At 33.1% G+C, this 24,408-nt stretch overlaps 5 protein-coding genes across 7 annotated transcripts; all 5 read right to left on the bottom strand.

Moving 5' to 3' along the window:
- Positions 1 to 2,621: 2,621 nt before the first annotated feature.
- LOC18046385 (disease resistance response protein 206) lies at positions 2,622 to 3,253 on the bottom strand. The gene has a single exon (XM_006439369.2). The coding sequence runs from the start codon at positions 3,220 to 3,222 to the stop codon at positions 2,662 to 2,664; it is 561 nt and encodes a 186-aa protein (XP_006439432.1). The 5' UTR covers positions 3,223 to 3,253; the 3' UTR covers positions 2,622 to 2,661.
- A 4,624-nt stretch (positions 3,254 to 7,877) lies between these two features.
- Positions 7,878 to 8,595, bottom strand: LOC18046384 (disease resistance response protein 206). The gene has a single exon (XM_006439368.2). The coding sequence runs from the start codon at positions 8,571 to 8,573 to the stop codon at positions 8,019 to 8,021; it is 555 nt and encodes a 184-aa protein (XP_006439431.1). The 5' UTR covers positions 8,574 to 8,595; the 3' UTR covers positions 7,878 to 8,018.
- Positions 8,596 to 15,161: 6,566 nt separating this feature from the next.
- Positions 15,162 to 15,705, bottom strand: LOC18046383 (dirigent protein 5; the record flags this gene model as incomplete). Its single annotated transcript, XM_024188854.1, is given in 2 exon segments — positions 15,162 to 15,532; positions 15,535 to 15,705. Coding segments are annotated over 2 exon segments (531 nt in total), but the record flags the coding sequence as incomplete, so codon positions are not given.
- Positions 15,706 to 19,904: 4,199 nt separating this feature from the next.
- On the bottom strand, positions 19,905 to 20,653 carry LOC18046382 (translation initiation factor IF-1, chloroplastic). Of its 2 annotated transcripts, none has more exons than XM_006439366.2 (2): positions 20,438 to 20,653; positions 19,905 to 20,307 (listed from the first exon to the last, which is right to left on the bottom strand). In XM_006439366.2, the coding sequence occupies exons 1-2, from the start codon at positions 20,524 to 20,526 to the stop codon at positions 19,971 to 19,973; spliced, it is 426 nt and encodes a 141-aa protein (XP_006439429.1). In that variant the 5' UTR covers positions 20,527 to 20,653; the 3' UTR covers positions 19,905 to 19,970. The 2 variants fall into 2 exon arrangements, with proteins under 2 accessions (XP_006439429.1, XP_006439428.1); XM_006439365.2 differs by having other exon boundaries at positions 19,905 to 20,304.
- Positions 20,654 to 21,017: 364 nt separating this feature from the next.
- On the bottom strand, positions 21,018 to 24,408 carry LOC18046381 (cation/H(+) antiporter 18). 2 transcript variants are annotated; one of them, XM_006439363.2, is made up of 4 exons: positions 24,332 to 24,408; positions 23,809 to 24,021; positions 22,468 to 23,469; positions 21,018 to 22,356 (listed from the first exon to the last, which is right to left on the bottom strand). In XM_006439363.2, exons 1-4 carry the CDS (start codon positions 24,344 to 24,346, stop codon positions 21,160 to 21,162), a joined length of 2,427 nt encoding a protein of 808 aa, XP_006439426.2. In that variant the 5' UTR covers positions 24,347 to 24,408; the 3' UTR covers positions 21,018 to 21,159. The 2 variants fall into 2 exon arrangements, with proteins under 2 accessions (XP_006439426.2, XP_006439427.1); XM_006439364.2 differs by having other exon boundaries at positions 24,215 to 24,367.

The following is a 24,408-nucleotide window of genomic DNA, read 5'->3' as shown; positions in this document are numbered from 1 at the left end:
CGGAGGGTACAAAATGGAATAATAGATCACTCAAATGAATCGGTCATCGAAAGTGGGAATCCCTCTAGCCATAAAAAAGGTCACCGGTACCACCAATCAACGAAAGATTTCTAGTCTCGATAATCAATGGATCAGCCCCAGCAAAGTTTATGCTGCCGTTATGCTGAGTAGAATTGAATACAAATGAGAAAGCAAGCCAAGCTGTAAAAAATTATTTCTTGTCAAATAAATAAATTAAAGCCCTTGTGCACCTGCAACTGCAAGGCTGCAACCGCAGTTGAATGTAGATTGTTGTTTAGTGTTTACGGTAATAGGGCCTCGAACACGACCAACTCACCGAATGACTTTTTTGCCGTCTAATTTGATCCTGTGAAGTTGCATTCTTCGCATTCTTTGTCTAAGGTAATAGGTGCTGCTACGATTGTGCAGTTGCGTTCTTAGCATTCTTTCCATTGGAACTTATGTCATGGAAATGAAACACTAGCCTTTTACACGGCTTACGGTTACGTGCCGTATTTTATTTCTATGAGTGGCTGTTGAGCTAAGGATAATCAGAAGGAGACATAACAAGCAAAAAGTAAACTTGGTAAATTCCACTTTCTTGTAATTAGTAACTGACTGTTGAAGAAGCATAAACTGTGAATGAGAGATATGAATGCAGATGCAACAAGCGTATTTTTTGAATGACATTGGGTTCTCTAGTTTCAATATATATAGTTAGGGTTTTCAAAGGGTTACTTACTACTACAAATTAAAGTTAAAGTGTCAAGGAGAATAACTACTTCGGTTTAGAATAGTTCGTGAATTAAAAATACATGTATGAGATAACCCTTAGTTTTTTTAAGTATGAATTATGTCCCATACTAATACTTATGGTATCAATTACAAAAATTAATCTACATATGATAAAGGTGTTAAAAAAAATTTTGGTGCTCCTGTAATATTATTGTTTATCCATTTACTATTTATCACGTATGTATAAATATTATCGTGATTGGTTAAAGTATACACATGATAAGGATTGAATGGAAAAGAAACAATGGCAACAAAAAATTTTCCATTAAACAGAAAATTCACTTCAGATGAGAATAATTAAATAAAAACCTTAACGCAAAAGATAATTATTTTACGTAATTTTGAGTATATATGAGTTACATGTTACATATGTTCTTCTATATGCATAAAAGTATTTGCTAAAACGTGGTTCAAAAGTTATCACTATTCACTGGCTAATTTTAAAAACCTCATGACCAGTGCTCCAACTTTCTTCGTACATTAAATTTTTACTCTTTCGATTACTTTGTGCATACGAATGATGGAATAATGGGACAAGAGATATGATTATGAGATTTGACGTGTATTGTCGATCAAGATTTGTATTTTAACAGAATAATTAATCCTTTGGTCGCTGGATTTGGATGGGTACGGTCGATGTCTAATTAGCATTTGTCATTCATAAATAAAGAGAGGTGATTAATTAGGTGCACCATCGTGCGCATAGTAAGTTACGATTGGGAGGTTGTGAAGGTTACAATACAGTAGTCGTCAATCATATCTTACCACGTGCACAATTACACACCATACTTAATCAACCTTCAATAAATACATAAATCGTGCGTAAAATGTATGAAGTAATTTTTTTTTTTTGAATCAGTAATATGTATTAAGTAATTAAAATTGGAAAAAGAGGCCTGAGCACACAGTCGGGCGTTGGGCCTTTGGGGGGGACTGAAGCTTGTGACAGCGGAAGAGTCATGATATTCATATTCCTAAAGATGTAAACGTTTGCTTTTCGAGAATATGCATCGGTTAAAGTTTTAAGTTTTTGAATTGCAATTTGTACATCTACCTCTTGGTCTCTTCAATTTCAACTCTATCCTTTTCATTTTGTTAATGTTTGTTATGTTAAGTAGCTTATAATTTGCCTTTTACGAAGTCTAATCAAAGCACAATTATGGCATTTTGAACCATCTGACTTTGACATGAATTTCTGCAGCATCGTGATTATTTTCCTGATCAATTTCTTATTGGTTGAGATTAATCCATCGTATTTCATTGGATTTCGCCATATCTTCCGCTAGTTAATGGTGAACTTACCTTATTTTAATTCCTATCTACATTTGGGAAAAACAAAAATAAAATAAAATAAAAATAAAATTGGATTTGGAAATTATATTAATGCCTAGATTAGTTATGTAAAGGCAAAAAATTAGTTGAATATTAGTTGCTAGTAGACATATTCAACTACTGAAAGGCCTCTCTAATATTGGAAACAATCCGCAAATGAAAAGTGAATAAGGTGAAAAATAAAGCGTAATTTCTTAATTATTTAATTATCTATTTTCTAAACAATTTTTCAATTAATATCAGATTTGGTCCTTGATTTAATAAATTTATGATTTTTTATTCAAAATCGGGGCTCAAGTCACCTCTCTCTCTCTCTCTCTCTCTCTCTATATATATATATGTATGTATGTATGTATGTATGTATGTATTCTGGATAAACCAATAACATAAGCACGGGCAAACATGGATGATTTTATATAAAGCTTCATGAATTGATTAAACCACCCCTTGTGGAACAATAAAAACATTGATTTGAAAAGAGACAAGTACATCACCAAGTGAAAAAAAATTATAGAGGGCACAAAATCAATAATGTCACCAACATTCATACAATTTAATATCAGTTCGAAGCCGAAAATAAACCTCTCCTTCAAAGGCATCAGTCATCAAAGTGGCAATTCCTCTAGCCATGAGAAAATCACCAGTGCCACCAATCACTGAAACATCTCTAGTCTTATTCATCAAAGGATCAGCCCCAGCAAAGTTTATGCTTCCCTTATGCTCTGTAGAATTGAAAACAAAGGAGAAGCCAAGCCAAGCTGTAAAAATTTCTTTCTTGTCATAAATGTAAAACCCTTGTGCTCGACCAACTGGTGTTGAATGTAAATTGTTGTCAAGTGTAATGGGATCATCAAACACTACTAAGTCACCAAAATGGCTTTGGCCAGCCAATGTGGTCTTGTTGCCCCAAACTGGTGAGCCAACAATGGCTGAAGTTGCATTGCGAGAGTTTTTGCCATTGTAAATAACGTCGTGGAAGTAAAACACTAAATGCTTACAAGGTTTTCGAGCTCGGATTTTTTGCGTGTGTGCATCGGAGGATGCTGAGATCAGGAAGAGGAGAAAGATTGCTAGCATTAGTGTTTTAGCATCCATTGCTAGATCAATATATGAATGATTGAGGTTGCCAAACTTTGCAAAGGATGAAATGTGATTGCGTTGAGTTAATGGCCTTATATAGGACCTTGTAGTCGTTTATTTTATTATTATTGCTCTTATTTTATTAATCATTAACCATCTTGCATAGCTTGGGTTTAAAGGGATCAATTATTAGTGAATGGTGTGGCTCTAACAAAAGCAACGTGCCTTATCCATTGATGAACAACTACATTTTGTTAGCTTGATGCTTACGACTAAAACTAATTATTTGCTACACCAAAGTGGATCCAGAGGTTTTGGTAACCGAATTCCTGCACAACTGATAGCTAATACTTTCAGAGTTCATGATTCTGGAAACCATGTACATGTATAGCATCATGATCAAGAAACAGATAAATTAAACGAGGCGTTCAATTTTAATTATTTTCCTTCATATGAATTCACCACTGATCAGACAAGTGCGTGGTATGACTAGCTAGGATTCTTGAACTAAATAGACAATGAAATGTTTATCCTCTCTCAAGAATTATTATAAACGAAAAGTGACGTTAACCATAATGGCAATTTTATTACAATGAATTGTTCTGTTCCATATATATTCAACTTTTTCACTTTTTTTTTTTTTTTTGTGCCCTCAAAATTTCATTTGCTCATAATTGGGACCTCAAGTTAATTTTTACCAGAACCAGAACCATTAACCTAACATTCGAAATGTCAATCTTATTAAGGCACTGGACGCTGGTAGATCTAATCTTGCAATAGATAGAGAAACGTAAGATTCTTCTAAATGATGATATTAATATTCTATGAGGTAATGATGTTTTGATCCCTGAGCTTTCATGTTTTTTCACCTGCGGACAACAACCCCAATTGAAGTGATGAAATTACATTTACAATATGGGTTTCTGACCACCATGTGAGAGGTAATTAGTACTGCTTCAATAGAGGTCGACGGCTTAAGAAAATGATGCAATTAATTTGGAGTTGACCAGCAAGATGGCAAACATCCAAGCATTTCAGACACCGAACCACTTGAAATTTCAAAAAGGGTTGAGGTTAGCATCCACCTCAGTTGGTTAGAGCGCGTGGCTGGTTATTGTTATTATTATTCTTTGTCAAAAGTTAGGTCTTGAGTTTGGTTGCATTAAAGGAAAGTTGAATTTTGCCATTGAAAAATTCTACACAAACACATTACCAAAACCAGAATTTAACGTTATGAGAATTATTTGGATCCATGGAAACTACACATGATTAAGGTGACGACTGTCCTGACTCTTGTTTCTTTGAATTTAATAGTAACATACTTACTTTTCTCTGCCAACTCAAACTCATAAACTGACGAAATGCGTGCTCTCTGTAAATTATAAGCAATCATTGAAGAATTGCAAGTTGATAATCTGCAGGGCCATGTTTCTCCTTCATTAGGAAAGGGATTAAGTAGATTGTCTTCAAATAAAGTTCAACTTTTCAACTTTTGGATTCTATTCTCTTTCGAAAAAATAAAAAATAATGAGAACATGGAAAGTGAACCAATATGAAATTTTCATTTTTTTTTACGACACCCTGTTCGATTTTGGTTGTTGCTACTGAAAATTGATTTTAATATTATTTATGGTAGGTGAAGTTGTTATTTAAATGGACCCATTAAAAGCTTCTTTTTTTCTTTTTTATTTTTATTAGTATTGGAATTATGAAGCTCAAATCTGATCTCGGGGATATGTATGACACGTCATCTGTTTGTCAGCAAGGATAAACGACATGTCAAGCATTGGAGTTTAGAACAGCTGATTGATACAAACGATATGTCGGCTGGATTCGTTAGTAATGCACGTGATGCGTCACATGTTTCACTAACTCAAACGACAACCATCTCTGCGTTTCAATCAACAGATTACGTGAACATTTGACAAGTGTCCCAAAGCAAATTCAAGAAGTTGTTTTTCCGTTAGATCACGCGGGAAGCAGCTGGAGATCTTCTTGGCTGGAAACCCAGGAGCGTGAACTGACTTCTTGGGGTTCTTTCGGATTGGTCAGAGTGGAGTATAAAAGGTCATAGGATCTGTTGTTAAGGGTATCGGTTCATTTGCATGTACTCTTCAGATTTGTAACTTGTTCTCTGAAATCAGTAAAAAGTTTGCTTTGTTTTCCACAGTGGATGTAGGCAAGAAATTGGCCGAACCACTATAATCATTAGTGCAAGTGTGTGATCTGATTTTCTTTGATTGTGTGGTTGGTTTCGAGTGCTTATTCGTGTTTCTTGTAAAAGCTTAGTTTAGTGATTAATTCCAGATCAAGATCAAGTTTCATAGAGTGGGTCTTGGGGGTTCCAAGTTGGTCTTGGTGATTGATTTGGTTTCTACAATTTGTGTGACACATTTCTACATTTATCTAAACAAATTCATTCCAAATGAGGTTGTACTCATAAAGTTCACAAAAAGATAATACAATAAATTATTTTTGAAATTGTCAAAATCATCTTCCATTTGATGAATATGTCAGATGAATATTTTGAAATAAATTTTGAGATGTGTAGAGGTTCTTATTTCAATAGAATTTTTAGAAAAATTATTTAGTTATCAATAATATTATTTTAATACAAATGTTATTATTTTCTATCTTATAATTGATAGTAATATGAATGGAAATAATCTAGAGTTAATTTGGTCATGAATGTTCTTTAAGTCTATGGATATCTGAGTTTGAATAATAATAAAAACCAACAATTTAGTGTTACATGAGTTCAAATAAAAATAAGAGATAAGGATTTGATCTATATTTCGTAAGTGTAATTTCGTATTCCAATCAAAAATTTCAAATCTTCAAAAAAAAATTATCAAGTTCCTTTTTTATCATTTACTGGGGTCAACAACAGAATCCTTGAATATTAATTTCCTTTTATTTTTAAATTCACCAATATGTAGAAAGATTGACCAATATGTAGAAAAATTGGTATGTGTATAGATAGATAGATAAAGACAATTGTTATAGGACTTACGTGAACTATATAAGAAGCAATAAGAGTGTCCATGCCACCAATCCGATCAAAAGAGAGCAAATCCACCAAGCCAGTGAGGCTCAATAAACCGGCCGGTATTGACTAGACCAATGGATGATTGAGAGGTGGAAAAGTATGCAAAGATGAAATGTGACTGCTTTGAGGTCATGGTGTTTGAACAGTTTTAAGGGATTGCTACAAGCATGTTAATTTTATCTGCTATTCAAGCATGTTACAGAACTTGACTTTTAAGGGATTACTACAATTGGTGAATGTATGGCTCTACCAAAATCAATGTGCCTTATCTATCGATGAACTACTACATTTTATTAGCTTCGTTCTTAGGACTAAAACTGATAATCTCCTGCACTAGAGATTTGTTAACTAAAATATCAAAGCTCATGGTTTTGGAAACCTTATGACAAGGAACAGATTAAATAAATTAATTGTTCAGTTTATTATGCTTAGTAATTCTCCATTGCTAAGTGTTGAATAATCAAGTATGTGGTATGACTAGCTAGGATTCTTGATCAATTTGACAAATTAAATGTTTTTCATGTCCCAGAATCACTAAAAAGAAAAATAAATGCGAACTGATTATGGCAATTTTATTTCATTGAACCGCTTTGTTTCATATTTAGCATTTTAAAAAGTAATATATTTGTTGATAACAATGTGAGGAATCTAGTCCCAACTTGATTCTCAGTATTATGTGTCACTCATTTATTGGATGATAGTTTTTATATCTTACAAAATTGCTTAACCATCGTCCAAGAATACCACATCACTCAAAACTTAAATGAGAACTTGGATGTTGGAATGTGCAACATTACTCATTTGTTAATTTAAACTATTTAGTTCCAGATTGGCCTATTTGAACTCACTAAATTCCTCTCTACACCTATTTAAAAAAATAAATTCATTACTAAAAATTTAAATTTAAAAATCTTAAAATTACCATTCACCAATCTTTTTCTTTCTCTATCTTACAATTACATATTCTCTTCTACTCTCGCATTCTACAAACTAAACACTCAATTTCATTATCTTTTAAATTTATTTTTTTTAAACTATTCTTAGTATATCATGATCCATACTTCATGCTTTCTATATATAAGATTTTTTTTCCTTGATACTCATTAGTTTTTGTGTTTAGCAAAAATTAATTTCCTAGTATTAATTAACTTTCACGACTGATAAAATTTTGTTGATGTTCTTTTATAACCAATGGTTTTACTCTTTTTAATTAGTGATATTAATTATTGGTAGCCAAAAGAAAACATTTAAATGAATTGATGAGAATTTGAGAAATTGAGAAGATAAATAAAAGAAATAGTTAATTAAGTAATTTTATCAAAAATTATTTAAATTATAAAATTCTTAAATAAAAAAATATAGAGAGAAAAAATGATCAGTTGAAATAGTCTCACAGTACCCTCACTGTTTGTTATATTTCAGTCTAATCACATTCTAAAAGCTATTTGAGTCTCTCCATCTGCCAACCATTATTATCGCATTCCGGAATCTTTGAAACGATTGTGGAATATTTTCAAATTTTCCTACTGGGAATTAAAAAAAAAAAAGAGTAGATATTTGATGATCTATCTTCCACCACATAATCATTACTAATTTTCACAATTAGCAAAAACAAGCCCATCATCACTTACACACGCATTTTTTATATTATAAAAGTGTAATTAACTTAATGCATAGTAAGACTCCAATGAATGAATGGTTATACGTAACTAAGCATCCAAGGAATTTTTTTCCGAATTAATATTGCATAGTTGTGCTATCTTCACCAACATTCATAGAATTTGATGTCAACGCGAAGCCGGAAATATACATCCCCTTCAAATGCATCAGTCATTAGAGTAGCAACACCACGGTGCATGAAGAAATCTCCAGTGCCACCCACCACAGAAATGTCTCTAGTCTTGATCATAATCGGGTCGGCTCCGATGAAATTTATGGTTCCTTGATAGTCTGTGCTGTTAAGAACAAACGTAAACCCTAACCAGGATGTGTATGTGTTTTTGGTATCGTAAATGTACATCCCTTGTGCCCTACCAACGGGCTTTGAGTGAAAATTATTGTCAAGCGTAATGGGATCATCAAAAACTGCTATATTTCCGAAATGGAAATTACCTGCTAGAATGGTCAAATTTGCCCCTTCTGGTGCTGCCACAATCGCAGATGTTGCATTTTCTTTATTCTTGCCATTGTAAATCACATCATGGAAGTACAGCAATAGCTCCTTGCATGGTTTGTACTGCTTTTTCCTGCCCATGCTCGGAGAAGATGTAGCAAGGACCATAAAGAAGAAAATAATTATGCAACTTTTAGCACCCATTTTTTCGAAATTTTGTATACAATAAACTTAAGCTAAGTATTTGTGAGTTTGCTAACTCAATCGTCCCCTTTTTATAGTGTGACATTGGATACTACCAAATGAGCTGCCTAGCAAGTTGAAAAAAAATAATAGAAAAAAAAAAGACGAAGGGAAGTACAATCACATGGTAAATTTCACACATGGAATTGGGGATTCCGAAAGCTAGTTCACCGTACCTTTGGAGGTTTACTTTCGTTTTCTTTTTAAAGATAGAGCACTTCACATATACACATGTGACCCTATATTTTTTCAGGAGTTTAACTTAGATGAGTAACCAAAGAAAGAGGGTAAAAATTGTTGGGAAAATATGCTCTTTAAAAGCATATGTGTTTATTTAATTGTAATAAATAATTTTTCTGATTAATAAAATAAATGAGGTATTTTATTCAAATATCTTAATTGCATTAATATTTGTATTAAAGTCCATTTAATCATATTATATGTATTTATGTGATCACCATGTGGATTCACAGAAGACATAAATACAAGTTATCTTATGATTAAATAAATTTAGTTCGCAGTTGATAAATAAAGTTGGGCACTTTATTTAGGTATAGACTGTAATAAATTCATTGAATGATTTATCTTAATCATGTATGAATTTATTAATGTAGTACGACTACATTGAACAGGATCACATATGAGATTTAATTAACTTTGTAATAACTGTCAGACTTATTAAATCTCATAGGCGTTGATTTTACTGTAATCTTAATCTTGAGTTAATTATGATTTCATGATTGTAATTGTTATTCCATTTGAGTTACCAATGGGCACGACACATTCTTGTGGTCAAGATTACCCGGTATCTTGGTGGGAGCAATTATGAGTATTGGAGTTATGGATTAACAATATAGAATTTGTACAACACATCTCTTGATGGGTTTTCGGCACTTGATCATAGAATTCTCTGGCCAGAGTGTGTCAACATATTTAGTATGTTGAAAATGATCATTAGAGAAAACCAGTAAGGATCAAGGAATAAGATGTTATTAAATTAATTGGACAGTTGAGATATCAATTTAATTAACGATGTGGTACAAAGGATTGTGCAGTAAAGAAATCAATGTGGCTTGGGACGAATTATTATTCGAGCATACAATTATGGAAGTCAGTTCCAATCTTTTAGTGGAGTAGATTTGGAATTAAATAATTGGGCTAGTTTAATTACAGGCCTAATTATTGTAGCCACTATTGTATGTTCCCAAATGATCCCCGGGTTAGCTCATTTAATTGACTGCACCACTACTGGACTAATAAGTAAGATAACTAGCGATTTGGGTCAAAAGCCTAAATATATCATTTAGTGGGAGGCTCCATTTAATTAGCTTTTGTATAAGGGGCCTTATGTTATTTTACAAGGTGGGTCCCCTATTAACGTGAGTTTTATTTAGGGCATTATTTGGAGCCTAGGGTTTTCACTAAAGGGAGATATATAAGGCTTATTTTTCCCTAAAGAAAAGGAGAGAAGCCACTTTTTATACAGATCAGAGAAAAAGACTTTTCTCTCCATTGTTGAGAGAAAAATTTTCTCGTGCTAGTTGCTTTGTTAGTGATAAAGGCGCCCACACGTCAAGTGCAGATCGAACCTGAGTCATAACCTGGAAGATCATTGGAGACAGTTCGTGATCTAACAAGCGTGGTGGTGACGGATCGTGATCTAACAGGAGTGGTGGTGGCGGATCGTGATCTAGGAGCCTAAATCACTTCAGCGGAAAAAGCTAACTCAGATTTTTAAGATACGATTTCTGAATTACGTATTCCTATATATTATATGAGAGCGGTCCTTAAAAGGTTTTATAAAAATTTTAAAAACCTAATTTTTCCCCAACAAAAATCACTTGACTACATTCATAAGGGCTATGGACATGCTCTTTGTCTCTATTCAAATAAAGTTTTGATAAGAAAAATATCCTACATCAACTGTAATTAGTTATTGGACTATAAGCTTGAAGCAATATTAAACTCATGACTTAAATTTTGAGTATAAATTAGATTCATAAGCTTCTATATAGTATTAGGGGCATACTCTCTCACTAGTAATCTCAGGCCACGGTGCTAGACAAAAAGACTGACCTAAATGTGACAGGAGGTTATAAAAAATATATTTCAAATCAACTAAAATTAATAATAAAGATGATAGTATAAACTTGAGTCAATCCTCAATTCCTGAATTAGTTTTTAAATATAAATTATACCCATTTACGTACATAGTTCAACTTTAATTATATTCTCTTTCATTTCTTTATTTCTAAGCTCTATACATATAACATGAACCTCGAATGTGGACGGCTGGTACGTAATTGTCGTATCTTCACCGTCTTCTTAATTCGAGTTTGGGCGATTATTGGTGGGGGGTGGGTGTTGAATGTCGATCTTTGATTTTAGTGGCATGCTACTGAAAATTGACTTAAAATTTGATTTTGGTAGGTAGAGTTGTTATCTAAATCGGACCCACTAGTATTCTGTTTGTAATCTTGTTGTAGTTGACGTCCCTTCAATTTTCTCTCAACACTATTTTTTTAATTAATAATTTATTATTTAAATAATTTTAAATTAATTATTTAATTAATCCTTTATTCTTTTTTCTTCTTAATTTTACAAATTTTCATACATTCATTTAAGATGTTCTTTTAGTTGTAAATAATTGGTACCAATAATTAAGAATAAAATCTACCATTTAAAAATAAATATCAATAAATTTTTATCAGTCATAAAGGTAAATAAATATCAAGAAATTCATTTTTACCGAACACAAAAGCTAATGGATGTATAAAAAAAATATTGTATATAAAAAGTATGAAATATAAATCATGATATACTAAGAAAAGTTAAAACAACGAATTCCAAAAAGAGTAAAATTAAGTGTTTAGTTTTTAAAATGTGAGAGTAGAGGGAGAATATATAATTGTAAGCTAGAGAGAGAAAGAGATTATTGAAGGGTAATTTTAAGATTTTTAAATTTAAATAATGAATTTATTTTTTTAAATGGGTGCAAAGAGAAATTTATCAGGTTCAAATAGCCACACCCTTGCAAATTTCCTAATAAAACTCATTTTTACTTGAAATTACTTAAATATCCGAAAACAAATTAATTCATTTGTTATTGTGAACAAAAATTTAATTAAATACTTAAATAAATTATTCTTTTAACAAACTTTTTACACTCTCATTTCACAATTTTATTCATATTTTATTTTTTTTAATTTTTTGAGAAAATTATAAGAGTTTAGAGTTATGAGGTGGAAATTATGTAATAAGAAAAAATAATTTAAAATTTTAATGTTGTATGTATTTTATAAATAAAAACTTAAAAGAACTACTTTTTCTTAGACTGAAAATTTATGAGAAGGTGTTTAATTTTAATATGTGGATATATTTGTCATAAATTAAACTAGGGTATTTTAGGAATAAAATTTTAAAAGGGTGTTGTAAATATTTTAAAGGGGTGTTAAAAGCTTAACTCTTTTTGCTTTCATTAGTGTCTTTAAGATTGTTGTGTGGATATTATTATAAAAGCAAAGAAAAAATAAGGGTAGAAGTGTAACATAACTAATAATAGGAATGTCATACGGCCATAAGATATTTTTTAAATGGTTATTTCATATTATCCCTCGTAAATTGATTGTTTTTAAATTACTTCCTTACTTCTGAAGACCTTAATATTAAGAAGACAAAAAAAAAATCACTGATTTTTTTCCTTATTTTTTTGAATAAAAATAGAATCACATGAGATTTTCATAAGTATGAGGGTGATTTGAAGATAGTCAATTTACGAGGTGAGTAATCCGAAATTTATCCTCATTTTAACTTAAATTCTTGACTTAAAATTTTGACATAAATTTTAAGTCATTGTAAGAATTGTATTTGGAATTAAAACTTATTTGACACTATCAATTTTTATTTTTTCAAACATTGTAAAAGAAATTTAAATCCAAGAACTCCTTTTTTGACTGGACGAATAGGAAACAAATATAACTTGGGTTAATAACAAAGCTTCATATATATAGACAATTAATCCCAATTACTAAACTATGGCCTCGTTTAAAATTGAGGTTGAAACTCAATAATCTGCTTATTTTATAATTTGTGACAAAAATTGTATTTGGTAAATTTTGTAAAATCTGTTTGTTTCATAATTTTCTTCATTTTAACAACAGATTTTAAAAGCAGATAGAGAGTTGCTTTTCATAAGCAACTTATTAAATACATATCATACATTTTTAAAATTTCTATTATATTCTTAATATTTTAAAAAAATAATTATGTCTTATTTTCTCATATACCATAATATTAACTCATTAGATATCATATTACCACCATAATCAAATTACCCCTACAACTACTGTAGATTCTCTCTAGTATCAATGTTTTGATCTAGTAGGTTCATATTTTTTATATTTTAATTGTAGTTTCTATTATAAGATTAAAAAAGGTTTGTATATAATAAGTATGAATTTTTATCATATTTTATATAACAAATTTATTGAGTTTTTTTTTTCAATTTATGTAATTTTACGTGTTTTAAAAAGAAAAAGGCATGTCTAAACATCATTAAATATACTCCAAAAAAATAAAAGATAATTTAAACTTATGTTTATTATGCTCATTATATAATAGAGCAATACATTTGTAATAAAACATAACAACCGTAACAACACAGTTTACTAAACACCAAGTTATTTTTTTAATTAGTTTCTTATTGCATTTGCACAGAAAAAGCAGCTTATTTAATCTACAACTACAATTCCAATGTTGCCGTATGATTAGTACATACTTTTTTTTCCTTCTCCTTACTAGCTGAAGTTAACAAAATTGCTACTTATGTTCATGAAAGTAAAATTGGGTAACCAAGTTAATATGAGAAATGTTGGACTATTTGAATTACACGCTAAGCTTCTTTACATTTAAAATATGAAATTTCACTTCTATAGACCCACAATAATATCTAAAGTATCCTAATTAAGTTAAATTATTGTAATTCCTCCTTTTCTTTTTATTTTCACTGCTGTTTCATCCTTTCTCTATCTCTTTGGTTTCTATTCCTTTCTCATTGCTTTCTATGGTGATCCCAGATAAATACATATATACATGAAATAAAAAATGAATAAGAGAGAAATCATAATTTTTTCAGTCCGAAGTAGAAGCATGCATTCCTTTTTTTTTTTTTTTGGGGGGGGGGGGGGGTGTTTGAAGAACCCACTTTAATTTGTCGGCGTCCAATTCGTGTCTTATAATTAAAGTCATCCAATCGTTGGCTCTTTTTTATTTCTATTCAATTTTGTTAAAACGTCACATAAATATGATAATTAATATAAATTTCAAAACTTTTGGATAACATAGTTCTGTAGTGTCCATGAAAAGAAAAAGAAAGAAAAAAAGGTCTTGGCTGTCACAAGAGCTGTCATTATCTTTATCAACTGGCGTGCACATGCTCAAGGGCCCGGCTGCTATAATTGCCTCCTTTACCTCTATTTCCATCTTTAGAAGAGAAATGAATTAATGTTGAGAAGAAGATAAAGAATGAAGTAGGTTAATGCATTAAATTTTATAGTTGAAAATGAATTTTTCCTGGTATTGATTATTGAAATTTGCAAGCTGTAGTTTAAAATATGTGTCAAGTGCGAATAGACGACTCGATTGGTAAGTGAGTTAGGTGAAAATTTGATAGGTTTAAATTTAATTCAGTTATTAAACAAATCACAATCTCAACTCTCAAGATTAATAATAGAGAGAGAGAGAGAGCATTGTTATACTGTATTTGGATGAAATTAGTTTTGGCAATAGGCTTTAAGCATTCGGAAATAATCAAAAAATGAAAATGAATATATACATATATAGTTATTTTTCAATGAGAATATTTTTTATTTATTAGTGGTATCTCATTTTGTTAAAATTAGGGTGTTCTTATTGAAGAACTAGGGAGGATTAGTGGGACACAATCCCCGAATTGTTTTTAAATTACCTACGCACGTCCACGCCACGCATGGGATTTGGTCTCAAATTACCGGTCGGTCTCTCCCTTGCTTCTGTTTTTAAAATTCCGATCTCATTTTGTACAATGACTTGATAGTTTTCTGGTGACCGACCACGAATTTGGCAAACGCAAGTGCGCAGTTACTTTCAATTCAAAAGCCCAGCGACGTATAGATTGGACTGCACCCAGATACTTCCTTGCCAATTTGCATTGTTTGCGTATTACCTTTATAATTTATATAATGAAAATTAATTTCCTTTGACTCAAAATAAAATATATCTGACCGAATATAGAAATTAAGTACACTCAGAAATTGTTTGGTACACTCTCTAAGGCCTCATTATTGTTTGTTAAAACGGTACTGCGATTTTTATTTTATTTTTTAATTATGTTTTTCTTTGTTTCTCCCCCTTCCCCAAGTTTCCGCTCGAAATAGGATAAGAATATCCAAATTCTGAAATTACTTTCAATAAAGGAAACCCTACATAAATGGATACTGAATTGACACACATAGAAGGGACCAATGAGTGGTTTATGAGCCAAGTGACTGGAACAGCACTAGCAGCACATTATAATGTCAAATCTAATAGCATTCGTAAAGCTTAATATCCATCTTGAGGCGAAAGTATTTAATACCTTCCACAGCATCGGTTGTGAACGTAGCAATACCTCTGGCCATGAAAAAATCACCAGTCCCTCCAACAACTGAGAGATCTCGAGTCTTCTCTGGCATCAAGTCCGCGCCCATTATATTTAGGGTACCTTTATATTCACTCGAGTTGAACACCAACGTACAAGCAAACCAAGCACTGTAATCAGTTTTCATATTGTAGAAGTAGAACCCTTGAGCTGTAGCAGCCTCGGGGGAATGGAAACTTTGATCTTTGGTCACTGGATCATTGAACACAACCATCATCCCAAATTCGTAGTTACCAAGTTTAGTTAATTAGTTCCACTTGTTACTTTGGCTGATGTTGAATTGGCCACATCATCTGGGTCTAGAAGCAAATTGTCATGGTAATAAAGCACAAATTGCTTGCATGGTTTTTGGTATTTGGAAATTTTCCTGGTGGCCGAAACGGATTGAGACTCAGAAACTAACATAATTAATAAGATAATGAATATCCAAGAAAATTTTATTGCAAGATCTCTCATCTTCAAGTGCATAAAATTAATGATTGTTGTGATTACTTATTCACTCAGTCTTGCTTCGGCTTCTATATAAGAATTCATCAGGCATGTCCTTATCCTCCACCAATAATAGTAAGTATTTTTTGCATACCATCATTCCCCGATCAGTATATAAGATGTCGTTTTAGAGTTTGATATTGCCATGAATAATTACATTTTTTTACTTGTATTTTCTTGATAATATGCCTTTCTCTATCAAATGATCGCCAATATTTCCAATAATTAAATTTAAAAGTCGATCATTTCGCTCAAGGTTTTGCTGAAAGATTTCAGTTCATGTACGGTTAAATCGAATAAATTCCACTTTTTGGATTAGTTAGAGACATACGAAAGAAATATACTGCATTCATTATCAGCTCCACGTTAACACAAGGCCGGCCCTTTTAAAGATTTTATTAATATGGAAAAGTCTTCGTTGCTCTTAGGTGGTGTTTGGTTTTAAAAAATGAGAGGAGAGGAAAATAGTGGAATTGAGAGAAAATGAGAAGAGAGAGTAGAAGAGAATAGTAAAATTAAATTTCATTGTTTGGTTTGACATAAAATTTGATAGGAAAAGAAATTATAATTTTTTTTAAAACAAATTTATCCTTTACCTTAAATACTAAATTACCTATATTAGTAATAAAATATAATTTAATATTAATACTAAACTTTTTTAATTTTAAAAAATTCTAAAACAATTCATGATTTATATTTAATATAAAATATAAAATAATTTAATATACTAAACTATTTAATATAATTAAATATTAAATAATATTTAATATAATTAAAATCCGGTCAACACAACTCAACAACCGGTCAACGGAAGTCAACGCCGGTCAACGGTGCCGGTGACTTTTGACGGAGGTCCGGCGAAGTTTTGGTGTGCCGGCGCTGATCCGGCGAAGGTCCGACGGAAATACGGCGGTGATCCGGCAAAGTTCCGGCGGTGGTCCGGCAATAGTTAATTTATATTTACATATTTTCATATAAAATAAATAAATAAGTTTATTTATTTTATTAAATTTTTTAAATCATTCATTAAATTTGGTTAATATAAAATTATTTATAATATTAAATTGATAAAATAAAATTATAAATAATAATAATTAATAACATTAAACAAGTTAAAATATTGAAGGATAATTTTAGAAGTTTGGGTTTTCAACATAAGAAGAATTTAAATTCTTCACTCTTTGGTGTGGAATTCAAATTCTACATTATAAGAGATATTAAATTCTTATATATTTTGTGTAACCAAACAATGGAAATAAAAATAGAATTTGAATTACTTTCTTCTCCCCCATTCTCTCCTCCCAACCAAACATGCCCTTAGAGTATTTATCCCTTCCTTTTTTCATTCACTCTTTTTCCATTGTAATTTCAACTAATATTAAAAATATTCAAATATACATGTGATAAAAAGTGAATAAATAGAGTGCTATGCCCCAAGAAATATATATTGATAATAAAGGATAGAAATCTCTTCTTTTATTTTTATTTTTTTCACTTTGCCTATCCTTATTTAATGAGTAGGTAAGATTGAGTTTTATACTTATTTTTTCACTTTATTTACAATCGAATCAATTTCTTTCACTATATATATTATGAAGGCAAGAGGAGGAGAAAGGCAAAAAAGAAAAAAAAAAAAAGAAAGAAAGAAAAAAGGGATCATAATCCTTATTATATGGGCCACTCTATTCCACACCAAATTTTGGTAATCTATTAGTTTATATTAAAGTCAATGTGTACTGCCAATTCTGCCATCTTTCTCTTTACTCTTGTATAACGTAGTAATTAGTAAAACTCGTCTCTAGTACTGTCTAGACATTTATGTGTCAACTTAAGTTCTTTGATCTAATAACATTATATCAAAGTTCAGGTCTCGTCTTCGAATTCGTTTATTAAGTTTTATCAACATGAAAGAATTTATTAAGACTGATCTCTAATACAATTATTTAGCCTTTAACCATCATACCTTAATTTCCTTGATTGTACAGCTCTCCGACAAATGGAAGAAGAATAAATGAAAGCTTGGAAATTTTGTCTTTTCGGTACAAAACCACTGAAGTATATTGAATGAGAATATTTGCTGCAAGAACTAGTGATTTACGTAAGAGATGCGTCCCAAAAAAAAAAGAAAAGAAGAATATACCAATGCCAAATCTTTCTTTTGATCATTTCAAAACTATTCAAGACTATAGAATGAAAATATTTGCCTCGAGAACTACTGGTTTCTCTAACAAAGGAAAAGAATATTGCAGTCTTGTCTTTTAATCGAAGAATATTGAATGAGAGAATATTTGCAACACGAAAGACAACATTTCACGTCCGGCCCTCTAAATCCTAATTAATGTGCCATAGTAATATATATCTAACTGTGCTCCAGTGAACGATATTGATCAGCAAAGTAGCAATGGCTGTATCCCAAAAGTTGGCTTCAAAATTATAGGATTATGATTCAGATAAATTTATAAAAAGGATCTACTCCACATACCATTGAGGGACTGGTTTATTTGTATTAAATATATCCGTAACCCCTCTTGTATTAACTAAAATACCCTCTAAACTAAAGTTACATACTCTTTTCTTTTAAAAAAAAAAAAAACTAAAAGCTACATACTCTTATTTAGGAATGGCTGAAATGGTCAAAATCGAATGTTAGAAGGTTTCAAATTTTAGCATTTCAATAGGGGATAGTGATCTATATGCTACAGTTAGCCAGATCTCAAATGGGCTTCAGCATACATGGATTAAGTTCGGGCAAATTCGTACTGGACTCAGAAGTTCTGGTGTCCATTGGAATTGGTCTCGTCATTAATGGTTCGCTTAAACAAAATAATAATAACAATGATAATAATTTCAAGGTTTGGACCGTCCTACAAGAACTATGTTCTTTTATTTTTTGGGGATGCGTCAAGTCTCTTTTAAAGTTTCATCCAACTTTGCAAGCCAATGCACAACCAGATCTAGATGCATCGCTGGAAGCCTTATGATTCAACTAAAAGGATATTTGCCACAACGCAGTACATGATTTCGATTCTGTCTTCTGTTGGTTTGGTTGCATGTGAAAGCACAGAAGATGTACCATTGGCCAAATCATTGCCACAAACTCCACCAAAGAGAATGTCACAGTAATACAAGGTTCCAAACACCAATTTTCTAAAGGAGCAACCATAGCGGCACAATAGACAAGCCTTATTAGTTGAAAATAGCAGTAGCAACAACATGGGAGAAGATTATCCAAAATTAAAGCCAAGCTTTGTTCTTTTCCATTATGCCTACATATTCTCTGTCAACATTCATAGGCAAGATGCAAAGACCTAAGTCATGCAAAGATATAGCTCAAACTTTAGGCATATTTACTAGGTTATTTATGAATAGAAATACATTTGTCATGTTTTGGGCAATCACATAATGTGTTGACAACCCGGTCAAATATGTCCCCATTGCTTCATTAATCATGCTGGCAAATATACTCCACGTATTATTTGGGTTGAAAAACAACTAATGTTACCCCAATCAATGTGATTAATGCACCTGAGATATCACACCACCAAATAACAGAGTCCTCCAGTAAGAACTTGCAAATTTTTGTTTGAATTTCCAATTGAGTTTTCAGATTCCCAAATATTTAAAGAAAGTGCCCTCTGTTCCCCTCTCCCAACCGTTTGCCTCCCAAGAAAACGGCCTCCTCCATCCCTCTCTAAATCCTCAATAGAGACAAGATAAATCACAATTTCTTTACAAGGCTGAGAAAGCACTCGGGTATATCATTTATGAACAATTCCAAATATGATAAAAACAAAAAAAGCAGATGAAGATTTGAATAATTTTGGGCAAAGCCAAACTTCCAGCCAAGCAACTTCATTTAGCTACAAGATAGCTGAATGGGTTTAACCACACAACTGAGAAAGATTACCAGCAATTTCCCCCCGCCCCACCCCTTTCCCTCAGAAAATTAACTAATTCTCAACAAAAATAAAAGAATGAACACATTACATGGCTAAACCAGGAACGCTGCTGTGTACAAGGAAATGCACCGATTGTCAAGGACCGGGCAACAGTCAAAAGCAATCCTACAACTAACTACAAGCCATTCTAATCAGTAATCACAAATTTCAAAAAGGAGCAGAAATAAATGCTTGAACCAAAAAATAAACATTTAAATAATAATGACAAAATTAATATTCAAGTCAATACAAACACTAATCACTGGAAATTTTATTACGAAGTCTATAAATAATACGCCCCTTGCTCGTATCATAACGACTAACTTCAACCCTAACTCTATCCCCAGGCAATACACGTATAAAGTTTTGCCTAATCTTTCCAGAAATATAACCAAGAATTAAATCTTCATTGTCTAACCGAACACGAAACATACCATTGGGAAGTGACTCAGTAATGAAGCCTTCATGAACCCATTTCTCACTATTAGAACCCTCTTCGCTGCTCCTATCGCCGCCTTTCTTGGCTCCTATTGCTGTCCAAATCTTTGTAATCTTTACAAACTCTTTGTTTACATTGAACTTTACATGGCTGCTTTTGTTTGACAAAGACCATCAAAAATAACAATAATAATAATAATAACAATAAACTTAATTAGTTTTTATTCGACGAATGTGATCAGTAATTAAAAACAAGTATAGGTGAGAAAAGAAAGATGACATACTTGATAGGAAAGGAAATGGGTGACAAATAGTAGCGGGGAAGAAGCAGAGGTTGAGATGGACGGTGGAGATTGCAGCTCAGCTGAAGCATATCTTTGGTCGAATTTTTGAAACCCTAGCTAGCTAACTGGAAACTAAAAGAGTAAAAGGAGCTTGCTTTCGTGCCAACCGCTTCAAGTTGAGAACCGATAGTGTTTCATATCCCCTTCTTGACTGTGGACTCTAGTTGGTGGGAAGTTCCGTGTGGACGGATCTAGGGAACAAAGTTACACCTCTACTTAAACGACATCGCATTGAATGGACATGATTATAGGTGGTTATTTATGTTATAAGTGCAAAGAGAATAACACACCATCATTAATTGGAAGACAAAAAAATCACTACAAAGCAAAATTATTTTTTTTATCAGTATTCAAGTTTGCGCTATTTTTAATGCATATTCTTCGGTGTTATTATTTCTCGCTTACTACGTACTACTCAACCCATGAGTTTAAATTACAAATTTTTGATACTGGTTCATTGCTAGTTTGTCTAGATTGAAATCTAATAAAGACGAACAAAAATTAAAATTACGGGTAGAAACAAAAGAATTTTAAGAAAGTCTTTCTCACTATTTGACTTGAATCTATTAGATATTGTTGAACAATCACAATGGAAAGACATGAAAATCATTTTACAACACCCGATTAGATGATTCTCTAAATTCAAACCAAAAGAAAATGAATTAGTTGCTAAGGTCTGAACCCTTGTCAGGCGAGTCTTCTTCCAACTCTGAAGCCAAATTCATAAATACCCTGTCACTGTATTGTTGAATTATCAATACTGATGCTGTTGAGAACTCCAAAGAAGTTAACAAACTTCCCACGGGCCCCAATTCTAGGCAATCACTTCTTGTGCTTAAAGCTAAGGCTAGTTCACCATCAGGCATTCGACCCACCAGTAAAAGATTGCAGCGGCTTACCTCCCGGATGACAGCAATGGTTTCTGCCGTGTTTCTGACAAGTCTCTCTTCATATCTCACGGAGCCATTCCGAGATGTTTTCAGCTTAAACTCAGAAAGAACCTCTTCGTCCATGCTAGCATTGCCAGCCATATCAACACTGACTGTGTTCCCTATGGCGTCAGCTGCCAGTAAGAAGCGAATGACTATAAAACTGATACCAGGGTGTTCAGCCATGCGAGCTCCACAAGCAAGGGCTTCACGATCATCACGTCCCCCAAAGAAGAGGACTGTGATAGTATAGGAAACATTACTTGCAGAGACTTGGGTGGTTCCACCAAGTCCACGATCAATTAAAATGCCAACTGAGCATGGCGCATGTTTGAGAACCCTCTGGTTAACCCAGCGGAAATCAGATCGAGTAGTCTCCAGGGAACCGTCTAACCTCTGGTGCTTATGGAATGGAAGGATAATAATTGCAGCTCTCTTACTCTCAGCAGTGGTGCAGATGTCCTCGTGCATGTCAGACATTGAAGAGATTGCAGTCATCGGCCGAACTGATACCCGGCTAAGTTGCTGAAAAGCCTCGAACGCTACGACAATGTGGTTAGGATTTGATTGCCTGCCTCTATTCCAAAAAGGCAAGCCATTTCTTCTTGCCTTGTGAACCATTAAGATAGCAGATGACCTCTCAGAGAGCTCCATGAGGTGCAACGCGTATACACAAAGTCCTTCAGACTTCTGAATTCCTCGCAAGGCCTCAAGGAGATTAATTGTTGATGGAATGTTTCTTGCGCTATGGAAACAGGCCAAAATCCTAAATTGGGCTTTTGAATTTTTCCTTTCAACAGTCCTGTGCTTGTAATCAGCGACTCTTGCCCTTCTTGCTGGCTTATATACTGCCATAACAAGAGGTGTGGTCATGAAGGTAGTAACTACAGCCATTAGAATCATAATAGCAAAAACCTGATCATTCAAAACCTGGAAAATGCAAATCCATAAAAATTCATTGTGCATTTAGATAGAAAGGCAACTATAAAGAAATGATTAGGCAATGAGCCCAATCATCAATGTCACGAAACTCAAAAGTACCTTTCTATCTTTACCAATGTTGAGCACAATGAGTTCCACCAGGCCTTTCGTATTCATGAGTATTCCCAGTGCAAGAGCCTCACGGAGAGGCACTTTGAAAGAAAGAGACACCACAAAAGTGCCAACAATTTTTCCCAAACAGGCAGTCAAAATAACCAAAGCCAAAAGACCCCATGATTGGAGACCTTGGATTGTGGCTATATTTGTCTTCAGTCCACTTGAAACAAAGTACAATGGCAGGAAGATGCCAGATACAAGATCCTCAACTTTTTCCACAAGAGCATTGGCGAATGGACCTTCTTTGGGGACGAGAACTCCAACCACAAAAGCACCAAACATTGCATGAATTCCAATAGCATCAGTGATAAATCCAGCTGCCAGGACAGCTGCTAATGTAGCACAAACATATGTTTCCTCTACTGGCTCACCTTCGTGGCATTGTCGAGCCATCCATTTGAATGTTGGAGGGACAAAAAGAGTCAAACAAATGACAAACACACAGCCAGAAAGAAAGACCCAAACTGGAACAAGGGAAGACTGACCAGAGCCAGAGAGGGCAACCGCAAGAGCAAGTAGAATCCATGCAGCCACATCATTAACAGCAGCAGCTGACATAGCCATTCTGCCAACATCAGCGGTCAGAAGCTTCAGTTCAGCCAGAATGCGAGCTAAGACAGGAAAGGCAGTTATAGAAAGAGCCACACCCATGAATACAAGAAATGAAGTACTGTCTACACCCTTAGATATGGTTTCTCGGAGGAGAAAAGAGGAACCAATTCCTAAAGCAAAAGGAAGGCTAATTCCGGCAATTGCAATGCCAAGGGCTTTTTTCCCAGTTTGACGAAGGGACTTAGGATCTAATTCAAGGCCAACAAGGAACATAAAGAAAATGAGACCAAGATTTGCCAAAGTATCTAATACTGTTTGACTTTTGGGTGGAAAAACAGCTTGCAGAAATCTCTCACTACGGCCCAGCGCTGATGGCCCAAGTAAAATCCCTCCCTGGCCACATATGCAACAACAATTGGTAAAGTATCTGATGTCAAGGTTATACATATTATAAAGATGCAAAAACATGAAATTGATAAAACACATGTAATGAATCTTACGGCTCAAGGAAAGTTTCAATGTATAATAAGCCTTAAACTAAATAAAACCAAAGGAAAAACAAAAGGAAGAAATAAACAAAGTACACCAGAATCAAAAACACTAAATCAACTATTGCTAGTTCTGTCTCATGATTATATGAGCTGAAACAAATAACAGAATTTAGAAAACATTGGAAAAACAGAAGCAGCAAAATCTGTACATCTTTGCTTTAATATTGAAACAAGAACTCACAGTAATCTCAGCAATCACGCGTGGCTGTCTTAGTGGTCGTAAAATAAAAGCAAGACCCCTTGTGAGCAAAATAACCAAACATATCTGCAAAATGGCAAGAGGAAGCGCAAAATCAAGAGGGCTATCGCCTTGGAAGACGCCATTTGATGTAGGTTTCATGGGAGCAGGACATGCATGTCCAACGGAAGCCATTAGCGATCCCACTTCAATCCCCTGCATTTAAAGACGAGTCACCCTTCCAAGGTCAAAATAATAAAATAAAACCTGAACCCACCAACAACATACAACGGCTGGCATCAATCCCTTTTAAAGAAACAAAAGAAACAAAAGCACAAAAAAAAAAAACACACATTTAATTTTTAAAGATTCGATAATAATAATAATAATAATGCGGTAGAATTACTACCAGCTTATTTGCAAGGAAACTGAAAATCAAGAATTGAGTGGCCTGTACTGCTTATCTGCAGTAGTGAGATCTGACTTCTGAATATTTATAAAAACAATTATTTAAAAGATCACTCACATGACCATTATCCATCGACCTGAAACAAAGTCCAAAGTCGACTCTTTTACCGCGCGCCGTTTCTTTATAAGCGTCAG

Source organism: Citrus clementina, unplaced genomic scaffold, assembly GCF_000493195.1.
Source record: "Citrus clementina cultivar Clemenules unplaced genomic scaffold, Citrus_clementina_v1.0 scaffold_3, whole genome shotgun sequence".
Taxonomy (NCBI): Eukaryota; Viridiplantae; Streptophyta; class Magnoliopsida; order Sapindales; family Rutaceae; genus Citrus; species Citrus x clementina.
This window is presented reverse-complemented; position numbering and strand designations above follow the sequence as displayed.